The 26300-nt window shown below is 35.7% G+C and overlaps 1 protein-coding gene across 1 annotated transcript; it reads right to left on the bottom strand.

Moving 5' to 3' along the window:
- Positions 1–16922: 16922 nt before the first annotated feature.
- On the bottom strand, positions 16923–17892 carry LOC103572815 (uncharacterized). The gene is made up of 2 exons (XM_008551597.1): positions 17682–17892; positions 16923–17506 (listed from the first exon to the last, which is right to left on the bottom strand). The coding sequence occupies exons 1-2, from the start codon at positions 17890–17892 to the stop codon at positions 16923–16925; spliced, it is 795 nt and encodes a 264-aa protein (XP_008549819.1).
- Between the last annotated feature and the right edge of the window lie 8408 nt (positions 17893–26300).

Here is a 26300-nt window from a genome sequence, read left to right as displayed (position 1 = left end):
CTGCTTGATGCTGCTTAACTTGTGTGATCGCCTGAGCCACACTACAACTGCTTGGCTGTCTCTGCCGCCAAGGAGCGATTCGTTGGTTTTCAATCATTTCTCTATTTCCTTTATTTTTTTCAAACATTTTTTTTTTTTTTTTTTTTTTTTTTTTTTTTTGAGAAAATTGATTTAAAAAATTTTTTCTTTATTCGATATTGTGCTGCCTTATCATCTTCGAAATGATTTTTATGTTAATAAATTCAATTGTCAAGATGATAAGAAAGCAAACTATCGAAAAAAAAGTTTTTTAAGAATCAATTTTCTCAAAAAAGAAATTTTTTTTTTAAATTTTTTTTCAATAATTACCGTTTGCGATTAAAGAAATAAAGCTTATTGCTAAAAAAAACTTTTCGACATTAAAGAAGTGATTGAAAACCAAAGAATCGCTCCTTATACAATTTTGGGCAAAATCGATAAATTTAAAGCTTCAGAACACTAAGAAAGAAAAATCGCAGTGCTTTTCGATTTTCAGGGTTTTTTCAGGACACTTTGAGGTTGAAAAGAAACCAACGGTATTCTTTGTTCAACCGTTATACCCAAAGTTATACGAAAATTTCTGAATATCTTTAAATATGCGAACTTTTACCTGTTTTTTAATAAACATTATCGCTTCAAAAAAAAATTTTTTATCGATAGCCACTAATTTTGCCTCATAGAGAATGTTTTCCAGTTTTCAAAACTCTACTTCTATTCTCTGTATAACCAATATGCCCGGAGTTATTGATTATTTAATTCAAAATAGACTTTTTTACTTTGATCAATGATAACTCGTCACCAAACCGTCGCAGAGACTTTTTGAGGCCGGCAAATTAAAGGGCATACAATTTTCTAACAGATTCATGAGGTCAAATTAGCAAAAAAAATTTATTAAAGCCCATACACTTGTTGGAAGACGAGCAGAAAATCGAAAAGTTTTTTCTGCGTCGGTTTTCTCAGAATTTCTCCGAAACCGTTTATGATAAAAAAATTCACAGTCCAGATCTGAAAACTAGAAACTTGAGGCTACAATTTGCTTTTTTTATTTTTACTCTACGACCCAGTGCTGCCAACTCTACCAACTTTTAATGTCGTAGTCGAACCTACCACTTTGTAGCAAAAATCTACCAACTTTTAAAGTTTTCAAAAAGTTCAAATCAAACCTCTGTGAAAATAATATTAAAACTATAATTTTTTTATTTTTCGTAATCTTTCTCTTGCTTTCTTACCCTTTGATGAATTCATCGAATTTGCTTGGAAATAGAGGGCGTGATAGGTTGATGTACTGCTTACATTATGGTGGGGTTAGATCTTACAACTCTTTCTACATACGATTTCTACATATCTGTGTTTACACTCTATATCTAACGCGATTCAATTAATCAATAACTGATTTTAATTTCTAAAACGTTTCAATTGAACACTATCAAAAAGAGTGAAACTGAAAACGATGAAAATTCTCCTCCTCAAAAATTAAAAAAGATGCATTACAATCAAAAATATTCTCAACTGTGGGAAAAAGAAGCAGAATATGCAGGTTGGTTTAAAGCAAGTCGTAAGGGAAATAATTATTTTCACTGTAAGGCATGTGATTTAAGGTGTGCTGAAGGAAAATTCTTTCTAAATAAACATGTTAACAGTGTAAAATACCTAAATAATGTGAAAGGTGTGTTGGTGTTTGTTTCTTTCTCAAAACTTACTGCTGAAATAATCCGATTGCTATACTTGATTTATACTGGTTGTGATAGATTTATTAATTTTCTTTTTCTTCCCAGATGGAGTATACCATCCACCTATTACCAGTGTATTTAGTCAGTCGACATCAAAGTCTTTTGAAGAGAAAGTCAAGTCAGCAGAAAAAAAATGGCATGTTTTGTAGCCAAAAATAACCTCCCATTCAACATCTCTGGTAATTATGATTCATTACTTTTTTTACATCGATTTCTTATTTATTTTATTAAGTGTTATTAGTATTATTATTATAATAATTATTATTATTATTTTTTTTTTTGTTAAATGCTGGAGGGTGATTCCCGGTAGTCCGACTCTACCGAGGGCCTCACCGAAGCGCCAAATCATTACTGCTGCGATGCATCATCAACAAGATGATCAGCATGCGCAGCAGGCCAAGTTTCGTTGCTTAAGTAGACGGAGGGATCCAAGAATGACAGCCTTTTGCATCCGTGATGCCAAAAACTCAACTAGCGGAGAACAAGCTGGGATTCCAGCCAATGCAGATCCAAAAGTCAGTTTCATCCCTCCTATGACGCCAACAATAAGTACGACAAGTTTGATTCGATGGTTTGGGTAAAGTTTGCCAATTTCGAACAGGAGATCCTGATATGTCTCGTGTTTGTGCTCTTCTTTAACCGTGATGTTATATTCAGCTGGAGCTGAAAACTCAATAACATAAATGTTACGAGCGGTTTTATCGAAAAGCACAATATCAGGTTTTTTGTCGTCGATTTTCCGCGTTATTGCGAATGGCACGTTCCAATAAATACGGCAATGGTCATTTTCAACAACTTGCGGAATATCTCCTGGCAGGTAAGGCAACACTGGTGTTTTATCGATACCGTGCGTTTGTCTAAGATGGTAGTACAGTACTTGCAAAGCAGCATTGTGACGCTGGACGTATGCATTTCTTGCCAGCACAGGACATGCTGATAAAAGATGCATAAGCGTCTGAGGACTTTGTTTACACACCCTACACAGTGTGTCGGGTAGCTGAATCTGGAGCACTTTAGCACGGTATTCGAGAGTGTTGATTACACTATCTTAGCAGGCAAAAATATTATCTTCGGTCTCGGACATCAGACCAGCTGACTTAAGGAAGGAAAACTTCAGCTGCTCGGACAAGCTATGTTCACGCACGTGTTTAAAGAACACGCTGTGCATGGACTTCTCCATGTGTGTAGTGAGTAGTTTTTGTTGCTCATCATTACTGATGACCCTCTTAAATTCCTCCTTAGGGAGGTCAATAAGAGGGTTGACTCTTCTGAGACCAAGAGATTTTGCTGCGTACATTGCTGCCTCATATAAAAACGCTCCCTTCTGCCCATTCTCATGAATATGAACAATTTGCATCAGCAAGTCGTTTTCATCTGCTGTGAAATTGACAACTTCGTATGTTAAACCCAAAACCAAACGATCATGTACACACTCCAAGCTCTGTAGACCTCTTCCTCCGATGTGCCGGGAAAGGTATAATCTGGCGACTGAAGATTTAGGGTGCATGCTCCGATGTATATTTAAGACTTTGCGTGTCTTGATATCAAGGTCTCTGAGCTCATTTCGGGCCCATTTAAGGACACCGAAAGAATACAGGAGTACCGGGAAAGCAAGCATGTTTGTTGCAGAGACTTAATTTTTTCCGGAAAGTTTTGATGACCAGATTCTCCGGAGTCTCCGCATATACTCGCTGCAGACAGTCATTTTGATTTTCGAGACGTCCTGCATAGGACCCCCGTCAATTCCTAAATATTTGTACGACTCTTCGGCGTCAAGATGGTTAATGACACTTCCATCTACTAACTCGATATCTTCACGCACTTCAGATCACTTACCCTTCACCAGATTAACGACCGCACACTTGTCCAACCCAAAAGCCATGCCGACATCCCGGGTATACTCCTCTACGATATTCAAGGCTGTCTGAAGGTGTTCTTCATCAGGAGCATACACCTTCAGATCATCCATGTAGAGTAAGTGGGTGATCGAATACTTCTGATCAGTTGGTGGGCTCACTGAGTATCCACGGGTGCGGCGTAGCGTAGCAGATATTGGCAGCAGTGAGATGTAAAACAGCAGAAGACTCAGAAAATCTCCCTGAAAAACTCCTCGTTTGTACTGTACAACTTCGGTTAGGCGTTTGTCGTTGCCACATGAAATGTTGAACCGTGTTCACCAAAGCTGCATCGTACGCTGAATGCATTCCACTGTATCATGATTGACCCCAAGGCATTTGAGCAAAAAGAGAATAAGCTCATGAGATGTTGAGTCAAATGCCTTCTGGTAGTCAATCCAGGCCATTGACAGGTTGCGCTGATAGTAGATCGCGTCTTGAATGACACAACGATCCACTAACAGATTCTCTTTGCAACCCGACAGGCCCCTTTGACTGCCACGTTGTTCGTATATCTACTGCCATTCAGGATCTATCCCCTGCAGAATGCGATTATTAAAGATTTTTGTAAAAATCTTATAAACAGCATTCAAACAGGTGATAGGCCTGTAGTTTTTCGGGTCAGACAAGTCACCTCTTTTTAGGATAAGCACGGTCCGCCCTTCTACAAGCCAGCATGGAATCGGTTTATCACCTATGATAAATGATGTAAATACCCGGGTCAGATGACTATGGGTAGAAGTATGTTTCTTCCACAAAAACAAGTTGATGCCACCCGGACCCGGAGCAGCCCAGTTCTTACCATTATTTAGAGCTAAGCAAACTTCTTCCATGCTGACTTCAGGGCTCTATTCATCAGCATTGTCGTTGCGATGTTGTCGACAAAATACCTCGAAGTCGTTGAGAGCTGGAGTGTCACGACTCACGTTCGGTTGATCACCATACAACTCGGAACAGAAAGTTTCTACTCGCTCGATGGATGGGGGGTCGCCAGAAACAGATGTTTTAGGTGTCAGAAAGCGTGGAGGAGGTGACCGAAACAAAGAGTTATCGGTATGCCGCTTCAGCTTTTTCTGTAGTGACTTTTTAGCAGTCACCAGAGCCCGCAACCTGTCAAGGGAATTTTCTTCGATGCTAAGAAGATTCTCCTTATTCAGTGTGTCATGCTGGCATTGTAGTTGAGCCGCAATACGGCGGAATTTTGTTTTAAACGCTTTACGAGCGTTTACAAATTCAATCACACACTGAATGCGGGAGACATGTTTCCGGAGATCATCAATCTTTGGTGAAAGCTGTCCAATGCGCCCTTTTATCTTAGCCTCAGAAGAAGAGGTAAATCTGATTGCTGGAGGTAATAATGAGGAAGCAGCATCGTATACAGCTTGATTGATGGTGAGTAGAGTAGAATCTTCCTGAATCCGGGCAGATAGTTCTTGGTTATCTGTGTCAAGCTGGTCTTTAGGGTAGTGTGTCTTTTTAGAGACACATACTTGTCGTCTTTCTAATTAATTGTTGGCGTTTTCAGAAGAACGGCGTCTCTCCTGATGCAGCTGTGCTGGAAATTACAGACGGTGAGATAATCAACTGTTTGTCAACAGTGATTTTCGTGTACGCCGGAGATGAGAGGCATAATCACGGAGATGTTGTTGTGAAAAACGTCTATGGTCATAGTGCATATCGCTCCAAAGAGCATGCATCCTAGCCATGTAGCCTCTCCGCTTCGGTTCATTGTCATGGTAGCACATCAGGAGGTCTGCTCGTAATTCCTCTGTCCACCTAAATGCAGTCCGTTGTTCGCCAAGGTCGTCATCGTTCGGAATCACGGTACTCCGTCCAGCTAGTGGGTAGCTCTCATTCAAGAAGGGCCGGTTTTGGGAAGCACTTCCTGGTTCAGCTTTGTCTTGAACTCAGTTGGACTTTATGTTGGGGAGTCAACCGAACGTAAAGTTTGTTGTGCGATTAGTAGGTCAGCAGATGGGAGGCTGACCTACATCGCCCACGATGCGCCACGGAGTAAGCGAAATCTCTGCTGGCCGCGCTACATGCACCGTGAGCATTATTATTATGATTATTATTATGATTATTATTGCGATGAATTAGTGATAATCAATATGCGTATTATGTTTTTTTAAATGATGTAATCAATCTTGAGCAGTCAGTTTGTCCAGATTCGGAACTAGCAAAACAAATCACTTTTGGAAGATAAAAGCACATGCAATAATAACTAATGTCACTGGAAAAGTTTGTTATGAAGAATGAGTAGACCGATTGCGAGAAGAAAAATTCTCATTAATGGTTGATGCGAGCACAGATCGATCGACTGTTAAACATATGGCTCTTGTTGTAAGAACTGCAGTAAATTTTGATGTTTGAAATAATTTCTTGAGTTTGATACCTGTAACAGATTGTGCCACCGTTGCATTGTATCAATCCCGCAAAGATTTTTTCGAAAAAGAGAATATTCCCTTTAAAGAGAATATGATAGGTTATACGTCTGATGGAGCCAATAATATGTTTGGGCGACATCTTTCTTTAGCTGCCCTATTCGCAAAAAATATACCAAATTTATTTTTGATGAATGCATTTGTCATCTCTTTCATCTATATGCTTCTAATGCTAGTCGATCGTTGCTACGAGGGGTAGAAGATTTCGCGAGAGATGTTTACAGCTATTTGATGCTCTAAGCGACTGAACGACTATAAAGAATTTCAAAATTATTTGAATATTAAGCCCAATAAGCTCCTATATCCATCACAGACAAGATGGCTTTCTTTACTTCCAGTTGTGAAAAGGCTTTTTCAGCAACTACCTGCACTGAAATTGTATTTTCAAAGCGCTGTTTTACTTGACCGATTACTTGCTGCAAATTCGATTTTCGAAAAATGTATGGCTCCTTCGACAGAATTATACTTAGAGATTTTGAGTTTCGTTTTACCTTATCGTTTTACCTTTCATGGCTTGAATAAGGAAATGCAATTCGAAAAACCAAAACTATTTATATTGTATGAATAAATTTTTTCAACTTACAAAACAGTGTAAGAATGTTTTATTAAGCCAGAGCATATGGACTTGACTGATGAAGAGAGAGCCAGAAGTAAAGATCATTATACAAGTTTGAAAAGTAAAATTCTAAATTTAGATTACGAGTCAAGAGAAAATCATCTACCTATTGAAGAAGTATACTTGGAAGTTAATGTTTCAGCTCTGTCATTACAAGAGGACTTTTGTCGTTGTATGGGGCAAGAGGAAATCCAGCAATTTAGAGAAAAATGCATTCTTTTCTACGTTGCAAGTATTAGAGAAATGAGGGATCGCTTTCCGTTTCAAGATTTAGAAAGACAACAATTGAAGAATCTGCATTGTCTTAATCCTCAATATTTAAATAAGCGAAAACAATCTGTAAAATCTATTGCATATTAAAAAAAATTGTTTCCGGGTAATTAAAATTACTGTAAGTATTGAACAGTACAACTCAAGTTTTATATATATTTTAGACTGTGACAGAAAAAAAAATTTTTTTTTATTGATTAAATGCATCTAAAAAGTTTCTTTGATAGAAAAAAAATAATCTACTAAGATTTGAGCTTGATATCTTAAAAATTGAGCTGGCACACCGGGGGGTCCTCTTTTCCATTTAAAATACATTGAATAACGATTTTTTTCATTTTCAACATAAATAGTCGAAAAAATGTTTTTTCTCAAATTTTCGCTTACATTAATTTATAGAAAATTAAATTCTCTACAAAAAAAGTATTCATAATTTTTTTGCTCAAGCTCATAGGAAGAAAGTTACAGGGCGTTAAAAAAGCGGAAAAAAGTTAAAATTATGAAAAATCGAAATTAATTCATGTTTTCAAAAAGAAAAAAATTTATTTTTCTTGTTTTCGACATAATAATTTATTTGTATATTTCTGAACGCAATTTTATGTCAGCAAGTAATTGTATTTTGTAAAAATCTTTGCTTTATTATGTTTACATTCAGTCTTTCAATCAATTCTATCTACATTCGATTTATAGACAGAGATCAATAATCAAATATCACAGTCAAAAAAACTGTTTTTTCAAATAATGACATCTACTGGCGATCATATTCACTTCTAAATAGTAAAAATTTTTATTAAACGCTGATTGGTTCGTTTTCTTTTTTCCAATGAAACTTGATTTCTCATTGGTTGATTTAAAATTTAAAAATATTGCTTTGATTCTGTTTGCTTATATCTCTGAGGATAACTTATTACAGTATTTCTTATAGACTTGGTAGTTTCTTAATAATTTCAAGTTATAGTCACTTCGTATTATGACCAATTTCTTCCTGAATCATTTGCATCTCGATTCTAAGTTATAAAAAAAATTAAATTAAACTTAAATAAGTAACAGCAATTAATCATTATAATTAGTATAACCATTTTTCAAATTTATGTAATACGTTGTAATAATGTCAGATATAAACAAAATTGTATACTTAATTGGTCTTTGTAGCAGTGAACTTAATTATCGTAAGCTACCAAGTAACCGGCAAGTTATGAGCTTATTTTTTTATAAATATTTGTATTTAAAAAAAAGCATCCGTGAAAGTGCTTTTAACGTTAGTAAAGCTGGTACGTGGCCCCATTGGGACGATAGCCAATAAGAAAAAAAAAACGTTAATAAAGAAGTGATTAACATTTAAAGCTTAACAGGAATAATAATAATTCATTCTCAATTTATTATTGGCAAAAAAGAAAAGTTGTATGACGAATGGAAAAATTTGAAAAAATCCTCTTCAAGAGAAAAATCTTCAACTTAAAATGTAAGGAAAAGAATTATAATGAAAAACTGGAAGAACTATTCGATAAATGTTCAAAAAATAATTTCAATACACTAACAAATAATCAGAAACAAATGTTGGAGTATAAAAAACATGAAACTCGGTCTCATCCAATGTCATCAGATTCAAACAGTTTAAAAATAAATAATGCAGTTTAAGCTGAAGATAATTTTGCTGAAGGTAAATAACCAATTTATTGGTTCTATTTTTCCCTACGAACTTTATTCACAATTTATTATATTTTAGAACTCAGTAGAACCATGTTTGACGTTAGTGTCTCATCTCAAGCACTTTCTCGTTTTTCATCATCGAATTCTGAACATTCCTCAAAGAGAGCTGTATCGAATTTTAAAGGCGAATCACCACAATATTTAAAACCAAAAAGAAAAGTTAACAATATTACTACTCCAGAAGTAACAGCTACTCTAGACCGTACAAAAATAAGTAGTAGAAGAGCTGCTTTCATAGTTAATTCTATAACGTTCTCTTCTATTTTACGCGACCCACGGCGGAGTGTGGGGAACGCTCAATAGCCGTTATGGCTCTCCGTTGGTCGGAAACTGAAAATAAACAAACCCAGAACCAAATATCCCACCTGGAGATGTCTTGAACCTCCCTGGACTGGCTGCTCTGCTCAGGCTGGGTTAGAAAACCTAGTTGGGCGCCAGTTCGTGTGCCCCACGAACAAAATTAACTCGAAATAACACAACGGAGAAAATGAAAATGAAAATAAAATAAAATGACAGGATAGCGATTTCAGATTTAGGAAAAAGGATAGCAAGAAAGATAGCAGTAATTAAAATAATAAAATTAAATAAATACCGGGTTGATGACCATTTGCTTTAATTATCCATCAATTACTTAAAATAATCAGTCACTATATAACGCATACTCACATAAATAATGTCCAAAAAACAATAATAAATCACTTACAAAAAAATAATAGTAATAGTATGCACATATGAACTTAATTCAAATAATAATACTATTGCATAAACAATAAATGTATTGTAAAACATATAGCTATTAATAATTAATAGTCTCACTCACACGTGAACATAAACAAATGTAAATTAGGAAATAATAGATAAATAATCTTGGATAAGAATTTGAAGTATTTCCCAATACAACTTCCCAGTAAATTCCAATGGTGAATTTACAGTAATTCAAAATAATTCTGTTTTGAACGCAAATAATAAAATAATTATTTGATGAATCAACTCACAAATAAATATAATAATACTTCAAATTAACAATAATTAATAACTCAATTTAATAATACTTAATACGCAAAGTAATAATAATTCATAATCAATATTCAAATAAATAATAATTAATAATTCAAGTTAGGAATAATCAATACGCTAAATAATACTAATTCGTAAGCAATATTCCGTTGAATAATAATTAATAAATCAAATCAATAATAATTCATAAATAATTCTCAAATATTGAATAATTTCACTGACTGTATTTGTGTTCACTGGGTATAATATTCACGCATTCCACTATATGCTTATGACCAGTTACTGATACTCAGAATTCTCTGTCTCTATTACTCTTATGCTATATACAAATGATCACCAACTCGGGAACCAAAATTACACGCCAATGTATTAGCCAAAAAGTACTTACAGTTTACGTATTATTCAACTCCCTTGGTTGCACGCTAATACGGTAAATGTATTTTCCTTTATGCAATTTAACAAATGCTCAACTAATGCCAATGGGTGTATATTATTTACACGAAATACCAAATGGCGACAAATGTATAATTAATTTAGTGTAACAGAGCACACACGCTACTCTTACAGAGACTATCCCACGTCTGACCATGGCAGCACGTGAATCTCACGCCGGCACCTAGGCCGACGCCATTTTGTCGTATATCTCACTTCACCCAATAGAGATATACAACTGTCGCATGTTATTGCTTTACAGTACCACCAACGTACTACATAACTGTGGCCGTGTAGTTTATCACGTTCCCGACGCTAAATGACCAATTGTATTTTCCCTAATTAAGTCTTAATAATATTCACCGATAAATCAACCAATGATTTATTCATAAAACTAGTAGATTTATTTATAATAAATAAATCTACGGATGCCAACTGTTGCGTTGACGCGCATGCGCCAACCAATTCAAAACAATCATAAGCACATAAATGAAATGCGCAACTATTTTCCCCAGCGCTACAAAATCCAAATATATGCTTAACTTAATCAGTAAAATCTCCTGATTTAAACACAATTCACACCTAAGAAATCAATTAAGTATTATTAATACAATAATTAAATAAAATCTTATAAATGAACAAACAACAATTATAATACAGTGTCGGATGAGACGTGTGAGCAGCGTGTGCTGCCCTCTGTTGCTCACCGACCTGATGCGAGACTGCCGCGATATTAAAATATCGTGACAATTCTATTGCCAAGGTTCTAAATGTTAATGTGAGAGATAATAATTCCAGTGCTGGTTCGATTCAGTTAAATCGAATCTGCTCAAGAGCTTTGATTGTGTCTGAGCTGAAAAAAATTTTTTTTTTTAAATTTAGAAATGTCTAATTATTTAGTTTTACTCTGGGATGGTAAATTGCTAACAGATGATAATAAGTCGAAAAAAGTTGAACGATTGCCTATTGTTATATCAGGGGAAAATACTGATCAACTTCTTGGTGCACCAAAATTACAATCTGGCACTGCTATCAACCAAGTGACGGCTATTGTTGATGTTTTAGATGACTGGGAATTAACAAATCGTATAGAGGCAATTTGTTTTGATACGATAAGCGTTAACACAGGTGAACATTTATTTTTCAAGTGACATGTTATCAGATTATGGTATACTTTCTACGAATCTCTATTTACTCATTCGGGTTTGTTTTTTAGGCCAATACCATGGAACATGTAAATTACTCGAAAATCATTTAAATAAAAATTTGCTGTACTTGGCATGTCGCCATCACGTTTACGAGCTAGTTTTAAGAAGCGCAGCAGAAACTTGTTGGCCTGCTACGTTGAGTCTAAATGTTGCCATATTCATTCACTTCCAAACCGATTGGTCAACAATTAATCAAGATGGCTTTGAAACTGGAATACAAGTTTTATTTACGACAATATTGAAGATGAAAAAGAAGACATTTTGCAGTTTATTTCAAACTAGATAAATGTATTAAAATTTTTTATATTGAAAAATATTCTGTTGGAATTATTTAATTTTTAAATATGTAAAATTACAATTATCTCAATTACGTAGAAAATAATTTCAGGAGTTCCAGCCACGCAATGACTATAATGAATTTCCAGATTTATCGTGTGTATTTTTAGGAGGTATTCCCCCTGGTGGAATAAAATTCAAAGCTCCTAGAGCTGCTCACCATGCAAGATGGCTAGCAAAAACTATTTATTGTTTAAAAATATACATGTCTAAGGAGCAATTTCACATAAACCAAAATGAAATCTCAAGATTACAAAAGGAATGTTTATTTATTGTAAAAATCTATTTAAAAGGGTGGTTTAGCTGCCCAAATGCGGTTAAGGCTCAAAACCAAGATCTCAACTTTTCAAAAGATTTGATAAAGTTCAAAGACATTGATTCGAAAATATCACACGTAACTTCCCAGAAATTTGCAAAACATTTATGGTATCTGTCTAAGGAACTTACAGCATTTGCTTTTTTTGATAATTCTGTCTCGATTGATATAAAATTAAAAATGATTGAATCATTGAAAATGAAAGAAAGCGTGAGTAAAAAAAAAAATGTATTGAAATTGATTGTAATAATTTGGATATAATGTGCACAAAAGAGATAAGTAATTTTGCAACAAAAAGATCATTTATATTATTCGAACAACCAAAGTTATCGAGTGATTTTCTCCATTTAAGCCCAACAGAATGGCCAAATGATCAAAATTACTTATCTTGTTTATCTGCATTGAAAAATATCAAAGTAGTCAACAATATATATATATATATATATATATATATTGTGACGTTATTTTTCGTATGGGGGTCAAATCAAAGTGAACGTCACAAACACCAACTGATTTTACTGTATTTAAGAGCATGATAACTCAAGACTTAGAATTTAGCGTACAAGTATTAACGATTTTGATACAGAATTTTGATTTAAGTTATAGTATAAATATGTAGTAACGTTTAGCTACAGTTATGGGTTTTGCTAAGAAAAATTATAGTAAAGATTTAGAATCAGAATTATGGAAATTGAATATGGAATATGTTTTGGTTATGGGTTTTGCTAAGAAAAATTATAGTAAAGATTTAGAATCAGAATTATGGATATTGAATATGGAATATGGTTTGAGATTTAAAGTTTGAGATAATGATAAAGTTTGAGTTTTAGTTTACAGTTTTGGAATTTTGAGTATGTGTAGAAGTCAGTGTTACCGAGGAGCGGGATATGAATTAGTCTCCTGGTATCATCTAATGATAGAATCTAGTTCTATCCCTATGAGACTTCTTGGTAGATTGCAGAGGTCTAGCTGAAGTGCTAGCGCTCCAGTATATAAAGAATCTGATGGATGCAGATTGGGATCAGTATTTGAGTTTTGGTTTGGCAGGCCTCAACAGTAATATTGTGACCGTTGCTGTTGTGGAAGCCGTTTGGTCATTTTTAATTGTTTTTGTCTGACAGGCCTCAGAGGACAAGCCATGACCACTTGTACCGCTGAGGAAGTTATAGGTCACTTAGTTTTAAGTTTTACGATCCCAGCTGAAGTCTGTTCCAGGAGACCAACTACCAAGGATATCCATACTCAAAGTCAGGTTTAGTGAGTACGTTTGGTGAGGTATAAGCCTCCAGTTACCGACATAGTAGAGTTTGGAAATTGATTTATGGATTTAGAATATAGAGGTTAGTTATTGATATTGATAAGATTTAGTTTGAGGTTTTGGATTGTAAGGATTGAGAAAAAAGGAAGTCGAAGGGAGGCCTTCGAAGAGGACGGACGTGAGCATTCAGCTCTAGTCGCTCGAAGCGAGCAGACGTGTCCAGAAATGGCGTTACAGTTCATGGCATTGCGAAAAGCTACAGATTAAGATTATTGTTACAGAAGTATTATTTAAAACAGTGTGAGAAGTTACTCGATATTTTATTCAGTAGTAATCAAGTATGAAATAATCATTAATAATTGATTGAGTTCGAGTCAGAGTCTTGAGATATCATACTACTGTTTAATTAAAGAAAATATTTAAGAACTGAGAGAATTATGAGAATATTGTTACAGTCTAGAGTCATGTTCACAATTTATTGTTAATATTATTTTATAAAATAATTAAAAGAAATATGTTTAATTATTAGACCAATTGTCGTCTAATTGACGTCAATATTAGACCCATGTACGTTAGTTTTACTAGTTTTGTTAAAGAGAATGTTCTAGAATATCGGTTTTTATAATTTATAGATCTAGGTTACTGAATATTAGTTGATTGTTAATTAGCTCTAGTAATTAATTAATTTATTTTTAATGTATCGATGTATATCCTTTAGATGTCAATTTACCCGTTTATTAAGATTAATTTCATTATTGTTAGATTCAGTATTTTGTTATAAAAAATTGTTTGTACGAAGCTACAGTATTTTGTTAATTGTTAAATAGAAATTTGAGATTATTTGTTGTTTTATAAAAAATTACAAATTCACTGATAATAACATAAATTTTGAATGATGTAACCCGGACCACTCCCTCTCTCCATAAACCTACACACTGAGTGACACCATGGCATACCGTAACTCTGTTTTTAGTTTTCAAGTCTCTGTTTTTGTTTTTGCTTATAAGTCCTTCGAACTTTGTTAAGTTTTAGTTATAGTTTTTATTGAGTTGCGTGGTTTTAGTGATAGTTCCACAGATCAAAAATTATCCAGTTTTATTTATGCGTAGTTTTGAGATAGTTCCAGAGATAAAAAATTTATCTAATTCTTAAGATTTACTGGTTTGGTGATTCCAGTGATAAAAATTACCTGGCGGCCTGTTAGTATTCAAACTGGAGGCTAAAGATAGAGAACGAAGTTTGTAGCGCAAAAATCTTGGCGTATTAACGTATGTTGGATAGATTTTGTGTTATAATATATATATATATATATATATATATATATATATATATATATATATATGTATAGTGACTAGGATGTGGTTCTTGGAATTTAATCACTACGATAAATAAATTATCTGACTCCAATTGATTATATTAACAGAGTAATAAATAATTAGTTTTATTTAATAAATTATATAATACAAAATAATGCTGGTCGCATTAGCTATGTGTTAGCTTGTTGCCGTGTATCTCTCGATTGTACACGTGTACTGTACTGTGTAGTGTGAACTGTTGCTACCGAATATCGTATCCGCGTGGGGGAAAATATTCGGCGATGGATGACCATCGATGATTGACGGACTTATCCAAAATTATGAATATCAAATAATATAAGTAGTGACGTGGTTGCTACAGTACTTCTCATCTTAAAAAAAAATATGATGCTTATTTACAAATGGAAAATAATAAGGAATATTTACAATGCAACAAAAAAAAATAATAATTTGTGCATGTTTGCTACGTTGAGAAGAAAGTACTAACTAGAGAGAATACAATTAATAATAAACAAAAAAAAAAAATAAATTTAAACGGGTTCAAATTATAAAAAAATGTAATTTTATGCGTCGTCAGCTACGAAATAGACAGGTTTCAGTCTGTCGATGGAAATCGCTGTATTTGTGCGTTTGTAGTTCAGGATAAAGTATTTATCGTGTCGCGCGACGATTTCGTATGGATCCTCATACGGAGCTAAAAATGATGGTCCAATTAGTTCAACTCGCACCAGTACATGGGAACAAGTGTTGAGGTCTCTGAAACAGAAAACAGAACGCTGTCCATGACGCGAGGTTTCGGCCGGTGCCAAGTTATTAAAATATTATTTTAAATTACGTAAAACAATTTCCGCATTTGCGTATTTATTTGACGGAACTTGTAGTTCACCTGGTAGACGAATCGGTTCACCGTATACAAGCTCAGCTGCAGTAGCTTGTATGTCCTCTTTCCAGGCAGCTCGTAGACCAAGCAAGACAACTGGTAGCGCGTCATACCCAGTGTCGTCATGACACAGCAGTGCAGCCTTGAGTTGTCGGTGTAGGCGTTCCACCAGTCTATTAGATTGAGGATGATAGGGCATCGTCACCAAATGTGTTGTGCCAAAAAATTTGCTCAGCGATTGAAACAACGATGATCTGAATTGTCCTCCTTGGTCGGACGTTATTCTGGCTGGTACACCGTATTTTGAGATCCATTCTCTAAACAGTGCGAGTACAACAGTATCTGCGTCTTCATTTTTAAGTGAGATGGCTTCTGGGAACTGAGTATATCTGTCGACGATCGTCAGGTACTTGTTGCAGCCGCGAGATACTGGTAGAGAAACTACCAGTCTAGGCGACGAAATTGCCACGGTGATGCCCGTTCAGTACGTTGCTGAAAAGCAAAGAGCAATGGTTTATGATCGGTGTAAATTGCAACTTGTTTACCTTCCAAAATATGACGAAAGTGTCTGACAGCTTAATAGATGGTGTGAAGTTCGCGATCGTACGTCAATAATTTTTGAATGGATGGCTGTAGTTTTCTGCTGAAGAAAGCAAGTGGTTGCCATTCTTCGTGAACTAGTTGTTGCAGAACTGCACCAATGGCTGTGTTTGATGCGTCCGAGAAAATAGCCCAAGTTGCGTCGTCGTTTGGATGCGCAAGCATTGCAGCGTTGGCTAATACCTGCTTTGCGTTGTCATAAGCTTGTCGGAGTTCTGGTGTCTCGACGATCGGCGTTAATCCTTTCACTTTTGGTCCCTCGAGCAGTTTATTCAGCGGTGCAAGGATTTCTGCAGCGTCTCTAATAAATTTCCTGTAGAAATTTATGGTACCTAAAAAACCACGTAATGCAGAAATCGTACTAGGAAATTTTAGGTTAATAATTGCGTCTACCCTGTCGGGCAACGGCTTGATACCTTTATTGCTGATGTGATGACCTAAAAATTTTACCTCATGCTGGCCCGACACCGATGTGGCTGCATTGATAACAAGGCCGTAGTCTTGTGAGCGCTGAAATACAATTTTTAAGTGCTCGCGGTGTTGCTCTTCATTCTCTGAAGCTATTAGAACGTCGTCGATGTATGGGAAGACAAACGGTAAATCTCGTGTGGCCGCATCGATGAAACTTTGGAAAGTTTGCGCGGCATTTCGAAGTCCAAACCTCATGTATGGAAATTCGAATAAGCCAAAAGGAGTGATGATGGCTGTCTTTTCGATGTCTTCTTCGGCGACGAGAATTTGGTTGAAGGCTTTAACCAAATCTAGTACTGAAAATATCTTTTTATCGTGCAGCGTTGCGGTAAAATCGTCGAGTCGTCGGACCGGGTAGTTATTGTGTATCGTGCGGATATTGAGTGGTTGATAGTCGCCACGTGGTAGCTAATCTCCAGATTTCTTGGGTACAAGATAGAGTGGGGATGCCCAAAGACTGGTCAAAGGATGTGCGATACCCAGTTGAACCATCTTGCAAAATTCTTCCTGCGCAATTTTCAATTTGTTAGGTGCAAGATGTCGCGCTTTACACGATACCGGAGGTCCTGATGTCGTCTTGATGTGGTGTACTGTGGAATGCTTCTTTGCTGAAGTTATTCCTTCAGGTCGAGTTATAGCCGGGTAGTTTGACAACAGTTTATGATAAACTGTATCACCTTCGATTAATTCAATGCATTTTGCATCTGAGCGTATGGAATCTACGCGTGTTTGGAGACCAGTGAAGCCGTCACATAATTGTCTGTGTTTGTGGTCGATTAACAAATTAAAATGACTTAGGAAATCAGCAGCAATAATTGGTTTCGTGATGTCAGCGATGATGAATCTCCACGTAAATTCTCGACGTAAACCGAGGTTTAGTGACAGAGTGATACACCCGTATGTTTCGATCAGCGAGCCGTTTGCTGCATGAAGTTGGTATCCTTCTGGCGTAGGCTTGCATTTCATCCACCCGTATGGATAAACAGAAAGATCTGAACCAGAATCCACAAGGTATTGAGTATTCGTGGTTAGATCGACAACGGAAAGGCGGTTTGAAGAAGCGAGAGAGTCGATTTACGCCGCTAGTGACTCTCGTTCACGTTTCCCGAGAACTTGCACCCTGGCGTACATTTGTACGCATTTTTATCAACTTGGCGTGGTAATAACAGATGCCTGTTTTATCAAGCTTGCGTGGCTTTGAATTGCTTCGGGAGCGTTGGTTTGGTTTTCGAGCTGGAGATCTGCCGCGGTTCTTGTTGAAAGCTGTCGTGAAGGCTGCTACTTGCCGAGATAGTTCGCTGACTTGTCTCTGCAGCGCCATCGTCTCCTGGGAAGATGATGATGAATCTATGGCAGCGGTGTGAGTAACTGGGAACATCTCATGTAGCTTGTCAGCTGTCTTGGCTAACACATTGATGGTAGCTGTAGTCGGAAAAATGGCTAGAAGCTCTTGCGTCTTCTTAGGCAAGTTTGCCAGCTATCTTGCCTTCAGGACTGCGTCATCGATGCTCGGCGCGAGCGATTTAAGATGGCGGAGGAACTGTCATGGTGATCGGTCACCGCTCACTTCGCCACCTAGAAGCTGACGTAGTTTAGCTTTTTCAGACTTTGAATAACACGCAATGAGCGTGGTTTTCAACTCGGCGTATGGCGTCGTCGTTGGTGGATTGATGATAAGGGTCTCAACCTCACATGCATACTCTGTGTCGATGGGAGAAACCGCGTGGTTGAATTTCTCTCTCTCAGTTGCTATGCCGTAGATCGCAAACTGAGCCTCAAGCTGCGCAAACCGTCAACTCACTCGCTTTGTGTTAAAGCTAGGTGCCTTGAGCGAGTAGACGATCATTGGTTTAGCGTCAATAAACTCATCATTTACCTTTGGATCTGCCATAGTAAATGTATGTGAAACACGAAAACAATAAGACTAACAATAAACGTAATATTAATAATAATGATACCACTGTAAGCGGATTAAGTGGAGAGTGTTTCTGCGTCTTTTCTCATAGCCCCTACCATGGGGGTCCATCTAAGATTACAAAGTAAATATAAGTCACTGCAGCCGCTGATCAATGAGTTCGTTTTTACGCTTCGTTACTGCCGGGTGTGACCCAGTTTTTGAAATTTTTCTAAAATACAGTTTCGGGTGTGATCCCGTTTTTATTCGAGGATTTTCATTCTCATTCACGGATTTCAGTTTCATTCGAGGATTTTTATTCTCATCCACGACATCCAGTTTTATTCGAGGATTTTCATTCTCATTTACGGATTTCAATTTTATTTTGAGGATTTTCATTCTCATCCACGGATTTCTATTTTATTTCAAGGATTTTCATTTTTCATTCACAGATTTCGATTTCATTTCAAGGATTTTCATTTTCATTCAAGGATTTCAATTTTGTTAATTTGAGGATTCTCATTTTCATTTACGGATTTCAATCCTTATTCAAGGATTTTCATTTTCATTTAACCTTCAGAGATTACAATAAATTCAGTTATATTTAAAGTTAAAATCATTCCCCCTTCGCTAAATAAAAAAAAGGGTGCAGTGATTTTTCTCTAGTTGTGTACTGTGAATCTATGGGCAATTAAAAATAAATCTATTATAAAATTATTCGTGGAAAGCTGTAAAAATCTAGTGAATCTAAAAAACAAGTTTGTGAAATTTAAAATTCAGAATTTCTTTTCAGTTCGCACCACAACAACAGGTAACGATTTTTGGTTTACGAAAGTATGATCTCTTTTCCGTTATCTATTAAAAAAAAATATTCAGAATTCGTGAACAATTTGTGAACAATTGTTTTTCTAAAAACACAAAATAATTTTACAAATAAATTTAGTAAACAGACATTGCATCTCAATTTTTAAAACAAACCTTCCACACAAACAATAACTATTAATATAAAAATAAAACTAACATTAATTTTAAATAATAGTATCTAATAAAATTTGAGACTTCGTTAGTTCACTCAACCTAGTTGAGTTATCCGACGGACAAAATCGAAGGATATTAGATTAAGAGAAAAATCATCACTCACACTGATGTAATTTGTTTAATTTAGAATTATTAAAGCAGAAATTAATAATTATTCTTTACGTCAAAGGAGTTTATTTGGAAATATCACATTAAATCATCAACATTCCATATAAAACTTTGTTTTATATAAAAGAGCTTTGTAATCATTATTTTTGATTATCTAAATATTTCAACAAATTAGTATTTTGTTTTTCGTTATAATTCAATTCATTACACAAGAAAAATTACGATATAAAAATTTGTTTTACCTAAATTCTTATTCTGAAAATTGTTCTTCAAATTCTATTTAATTTATTAAAGTAATAGTATACAATGCAGTTAAACCAATTCTAAAATTTATTAATCAATGAAACTTTTCTCTTTTATTCATTTATTTAAATTTATTCGAATCAATCCAAGATATAGTAAATAAAATCTCTTTTTACTATTCATGAAACCATTAATAATTTGAATTTCCTTCAAAGGATTCGATTCAAAACAAACAAGAATATATTCATAATTTATTCACGAATTCAATTATTAAACGGAAATTTTTCTTTTCCTCAACCCTTATCAATTACATAAATTTTTATTTGAGAAACTTCAAACTCATTTCGATGTTTCAATTGTAATTCATTTGCAACGTTTAATAATATCTTTTCCAATGATCATTTACAAGCTTTCTCAAATTTTATAAAAGGGTTGACTTTATCCTTTTATTTGATTGGAAAACTTATCAATTAGTTCATGGTTGAAAATTTATTGTTTTTCGAATGCTACTCGAAATCACAAATTAACTGACTGACTCAGTAAATTAAAATTTTATGAGAACAAAGATTTACCACTCAAAGTTTAGTTTTTGTCTTATTATTTAAATTCAACTTACATCGACAAAATCGATTTTTTTTTTATTACTTCAAGTAAAATCAACTCTACCCAAAGAACCTTTACCTAACACCCAAAACCTTTTTTTTTACTATCCATCCTCTCCTATTATTAAGGAAAATAGCTATCTTGAACTCTCCAAAAAAATCAGACTGTCGGTTGACCCTGCGGGCCAGCCCCAAAACTTCCCGCATATTTCGAGCTCAAAAAATTGTTGTATATACATTTTCGAGCTCTTCGAGCTCGAAAATACTTTTGTATCCTTTTGTTTTCGAAAAAAAAAAACGTTTTTTACGATTTTTTCTCAAACGATATCTCCCGAACAAATAAACCGATTAAGACGGTTAAGGTGGCAATCGACGCGTTTTATTGAGTTCTACAACTGATCAGATTTTGAAATTCATTTATTGAGTCGTTTTTGAAGAATTTCGAGAACACTAAAAAAATTTTTTTTTTTAATTCTTTCGACAACGGTTTCTCTTGAACGAATTAACCGACTTTGATGTTTGAGGTGGCATTCGACGCGGCTTATGAAGCTTTAGAGCCCAATTGATTTTGGAATCAATTTATCGAGCACATAAAAAGTTATCCAAAAAAAACATTTTTAAAAAAAGTTTATTTTTGGAATATCTCTGAACGAGCCCTACTGATCAAACTCAATTTTTTACAGATTTTAGATATTGACAAGCCGCGTCGAATGACACCTTGACGATCGAAATCGGTTCATCCGTTCCAAAGTTACAGATATTCACATATATACATATGTACATACACTCGGACATCATCGTGAAATTAGTCAGGATAGCTTCCTAGAATCTCAAAACGTCAAGACTTCTTCGATATTTGATTTTCGAAAATCGGACTGAAACCAATAAGTTCCCGAATTTTTGAAAATTTGCAATTTTCTTGGCGGGAAGTTAAAAATACACAATGATGATAAATAGCAACTAAGAGATCGACCCGGGTTGGTCAATGATCCATTTGTTGATCCGCTGAGTGTATTAAAAATTCCTATAAATTCACTATTTCCTTCCTAGCTATTTAATTCTACTCGAATAAGACAATAAATAAAAAAAATCTCAATCATTCAGATCAAGTAAAATATTTAATTATTATGAGTCAGTGAGCGAATTTATTTAAGTTTCTCAAACTGCCCTTTTAATTACTGTGCGACCATTAGTTGCTGAGATATCGATAATCAAAGACAAAAGAATCCTTTTTCATTTGAAGGCTGATATCTTAGCAGCAAATTGTCGCATAGAGAAACAAAAAAAAGCAAATTGTAGCTGAATGAATTTGCTAAACGAGCCACAAATTGTTTTTTTTTTTTTTGAAAAAAATTTTCCCGGCCCTGTAGACCTAAAGAACAAAACTAAATAATTTAGAAAATTTTGTCTCGACCTATTTCTTATGATTCCGCAAAAACCGTGGCTCAGGAAATTATTTGGCTAAAAGATCTTTAAACAAGAGATTTCAAGCTTAAATATGCTTTTTTAATATTTTTCGATACGATCATTTTTCTCGAAAATACAGCCTTCCAAAAATCACTGAAAAATTTATAAAATTTTTTTGTTCCTTTAATTTTTTGGATAAGTGTATAATTTTCTAAAATTGTATATAACTTTGTAAAGTTGTATACACAATAATTGTCATAAAAAAAAATCCAGCCAACTCATGGACTCGATCCCAAGTCTTTTAGATTTGAAGTCTGATTTATTAACCACTCTATCGAATCACGAACTTGAAATGTGAGGTTGATTATAATTATTTGAATAAAATTGAACATAAAAAAATTAAAGACATCAGATAAATGATGAATTTCGTCATTTGTATCATGTTCAATTATGATATAGTTTATAGAGTAACGAGACTATTAGCGGTATACCCACTAATAATGGGGCAAGAACTACTTCTTTTCACAAATTAAAAAAAAAATAAGGAGTAAAAATTTCACGTGAAAAATGAATCATACATAGCCATATATGAATGCTCCATACATGGCCATGTTTGGAAATTGGCCAGGCATAGCCATATGTGCCCATATATAATTGATCATACATATCTATGTATGGCCATATATGACCATGCATAGCTTGTTACGGCCATATATGACTTGATATGACTATGCATAGAAATTTTAACTCAATTGAAAAAAAAAGTATTAATTTTTTTTTCTTATTTTGGCGATGCAGAGATTATCAGATATCCGAATAATTGAATTCCTAATCGGAATTGGAAATTTGAAATTCAGAGAAAAAATGCTAGACTTACTGACTTCCGTTTCCAGTGTGATAGTGAGTAGACGTGCGTCAAAGCATAGTGCTGCAGTGGATAAATTTTGGAGTGTGGGTCAAAATTTATTTTAGTGTGAAGGTAGTGTTTTTGAAGCTTGAGTATATAGGAAAAGTTGGTGTTAAAAACCTTTTTGGAAAAGGGCTGTTATAATTAAGGAAAGCCAAGCTTCTCAGAGGGGTCTGTAAAAGTCGGGTTAGAGTCATCTTAGGTGGGGAAAGTAGGGGGGGGGGGGGCAAGGGGGTGGCAGAGAAAGAAAAAGTATCGCGCTCGAGCTAAAACTAGCTCGTGCGGTAACTGTAGGTCTGCTGGGTAAAGCAAGTGGCTGGGGGTAAGGGAGTATGCCGGAGGGTAATGTAGAGAAGCAGGCGAGGAATTCGAATTTGTATAGAAATAAGTTTGCGCTTGGGAGGATGGCGAGTGCGGGGGACCTGGCAGAAGCGATATCTCTGAGGAAAAGAAAGGAAAGAGAAGCTGATTCGGAGCTGAGGCTTGCAAGGGTTAAGAAGGAAAGGGAAGTTTTTAAAAAAAGTAAGCTACTGACGAGGTCTCCGATAAAACAGGAAGAGATGGAGGTGCTGTTAAATAAATTGGCGGAAATTGATACTAGAATTAAGGAGGAGTGCTCAAAGGTGGGTAATACGGTAGGTGAGCTGAAGGAAGTAGGGAGGAAGGAGAGGGATGAGCTTAAAAAAATGTGGGAGGAGGATAAGAAACAGATATATAATAGAATAGAAGGATTGGAGGATAGGTTGGAAAGATTAGTAAAGGACGCCAGTAACAATGTGGAAATGACAATGGACGGGGAAGAGGTAGGGAGGAAACGAGGGCAGTTAACGAATTAAACAGAAAAAATGATGAGAAAAATGAAGATGGAAATAGAAAAAAAGGAGAGAGAGGCAAGGAGACAAAACGTTGTCCTGAAGAGTGTGGATATGAGAGAGGGTGTGGATTGGAAAAAGGAGGTTGAGTGGATGTGGGAGAAGATGGAAGTGGAAGCAGGTAGAACAAGAATGAGAAAAATTGGAGCTCCAGATAAGGAAGGAAAGAGATTAGTTTCAATAAAATTGGATGGAATTGAAAAGAAAAGGGAGGTTATGGCAGCAAAGAGTAAACTAAAAGGGGAAAGGTTATGGGTAGAAGATAATTTGACTTTCGAGGATAGGAGGACCAAGTAGATCATTTTGCAAGAGGCCGCTAAGGAAAGAGCCACTAGAAGTAATATCAAGGTAGGATATATGAAATTATGGGTGAATGGAAAATTGAGGCTGTGGGATGAAGCCAAAGGTAGATGGAGACTTCAGGAGGGAAAAAAGTAACGGTGGAGGTCGGAAAAAACGACAGGGGAGGGAAAGATTCTCGAAAAGGGGAGGGAAAAGGGAAGGTTTTTGTAAAAAAGATTAGGAAAGGAAATGAAGGGTTGTTTCAAGTAACTTTCTAGAATGTGGCGGGAGTTAAAAACAAGCAGGAGGACTTTTGGAAAGGTCTGAGTGAATAGGACGTTGAAATATTAATAGATACCTGGGTAGATAAAAAGAAATGGTCCGAGATTAGGAAATCTTGGGAAAAAGTATTCAGATGGGAAATACAAGAGGCATTGATATCGAAGGGTCGGGGAAGGAGTAGAGGAGGAATATTAGTAGGCGTTAAAAAAGGAATAGAACTGGGAAATAAGGAGAAATGGGATGTTAAAGGATGAGTGGAAAGGGAGATCCGACTTGGGGATTAGTGGTGGTGGATGATAGGGGTGTATGTCAATGGGGATATGGAGAGGAAAAAGGAGTTAATGAGTAAATGAATGGAGGAAGCCTGGAACAAATGGAATAAAAGGATTATCTTTGGCGGAGACTTCAATGCAAGAACGGCCTCCGAAGGAAGGCTGAAGATAGTAGAAAAGAAACATGTAATCAATATGAGAAAATCAAAGGATCCAGTGTACAATAAAGATGACAAGGAGCTTTGCAGATGTTTGGAGGAAAGAGGGTGGGTAATATCTAATGGATGTGTTGTATGAGATGAACAAAGGGAGTGGACTCTTGTGAGGGAGAGGTGCTGCTCGGTGATTGATCTTGTTCTAATAGAGAAGAGTTGTAAAGATAGGGTGATGGAATTGAGAGTTGAGGAAAGGACATAACCGGATCATCTCCCAGTAGTTGTCAAATTAAAAGTGCAGGGATCGAGAGTAGGAGGAAGAGACATGAAGTATATGAATCGTACAGTAAGACGACTATGGAACAAAGGGGGCAGAGAAAGATTCCAGGAAAAATATGGAAAGACAAATGGCACGAGAGGAGACTCAAAAGAGCACTAGGGCAAGGTAAAAGAAAGAATTAAAGATGCGATTAAGGTGACTGAAAAAGCAGGTGGAAGGGTAGAGGAGGTGTCGAACTGGTGGGATGAGGAATGCAGGGATGGTAGAAGATCGTTAAGGAAAGCCTTGCATGGCTTTAGACAGGAAAAAACTACTAGGGAGGATTACTGTTAAGAGAAGAGAAAGTATAAGCTATGTAAAGAGAAGAAGAGGGTGGCTGAGAAAAGATGGGAGATCGGGTTAAGAATGCAAAGACGGAAAGTCAGGTTTGGAAGGTTGTAAACTTAGGATGAAAAAAGAGGAGCGGCATATATGAAGATATCCCAATGAAGGCGGGGGATGAGCATTTTAAAGAAGTATTGAGAAAAGTAGAAGAGAGGAAAAGGTTAGCAGACTTAATGCTCGACATAGGAGGCGATGATCAGAAGATGATATTACGCTGGAAAAAGTAAGGGATAGGGTAAGAAAATTAAAAGATTACACGGCCATGGGGGAAGATGGTATTCCAAATGAAGTTTGGAAGTATGGAGGAGAAGATTTAGTAATAAACTTATGGTCGATATGTCAAAGGATATGGATGGGAGAGGATTGGCCGCAGGATTTGAGAGAAGGGGTGGTGGTTCCAATCTTAAAGAAAGGTGCTGGGAATAAAGCGGAAGATTAAAGAGGAATCACGATCACCCAGACAACATATAAGGTCTACGTGGGAATTTTAGAGAAAAGGTTAAAGGAGGAAGTTGAAGGAAAGGGGATATTACCTGAAACTCAGGCAAGTTTTAGAGAAAGAAGGGGAACTATAGACAATACATATGTGTTGAACTATCTGATTAACAGGGAATTATCAATGAGAAAGGGGAATATGGTAATTATGCTAGTAGATTTTTAAGCGGCTTTCGACATGGTAGATAGAAGTGAATTAGTGAAAGTAATGGTAAAAAGGGAATAAGGTTAAGTCTGGTAAAAACGTGTGAAGAGGTCTTAAAGGAGACATGTGTCAGAGTAAGGGTGGGAAAAGATTTGGGAAGTAAATTTTGAACGGAAAAGGGGGTAAGATAAGGGTGCCCGTTAAGTCTGATGCTATTCGTAATTTTTCTGTCAGACCTGGAAGAGGAATTAGAAAAAGAAAGATGGGGGGTGGATTTGTCAGGAGGCAAGAAGATATACTCTCTGGCATATGCAGATGATATCGCGTTATTGGCGAAAGACGAAGAGAGTATGAGGGGTATGGTGAGAACCCTGGAAAGGTATGTGGAATGGAAAAAATTAGGGGTAAATGTAAGAAAGA

The sequence above is a fragment of the Microplitis demolitor genome, chromosome 3 (genome assembly GCF_026212275.2).
Source record: "Microplitis demolitor isolate Queensland-Clemson2020A chromosome 3, iyMicDemo2.1a, whole genome shotgun sequence".
Classification (NCBI taxonomy): Eukaryota; Metazoa; Arthropoda; class Insecta; order Hymenoptera; family Braconidae; genus Microplitis; species Microplitis demolitor.
The sequence above is the reverse complement of the archived record's forward strand: the minus strand, read 5'-3'. Positions and strand labels throughout refer to the sequence as shown.

What these genes read in the sequence shown, in the direction of transcription:
- LOC103572815 (XM_008551597.1), bottom strand. Translation starts at nt 17,892, where the DNA reads ATGTTCCCAGTTACTCACACCGCTGCCATAGATTCATCATCATCTTCC. An exon ending in GCTTGATAAAACAGGCATCT is followed by an intron (nt 17,507 to 17,681) that starts GTTATTACCACG and finishes ATTCTGGTTCAG; the next exon opens with ATCTTTCTGTTTATCCATAC.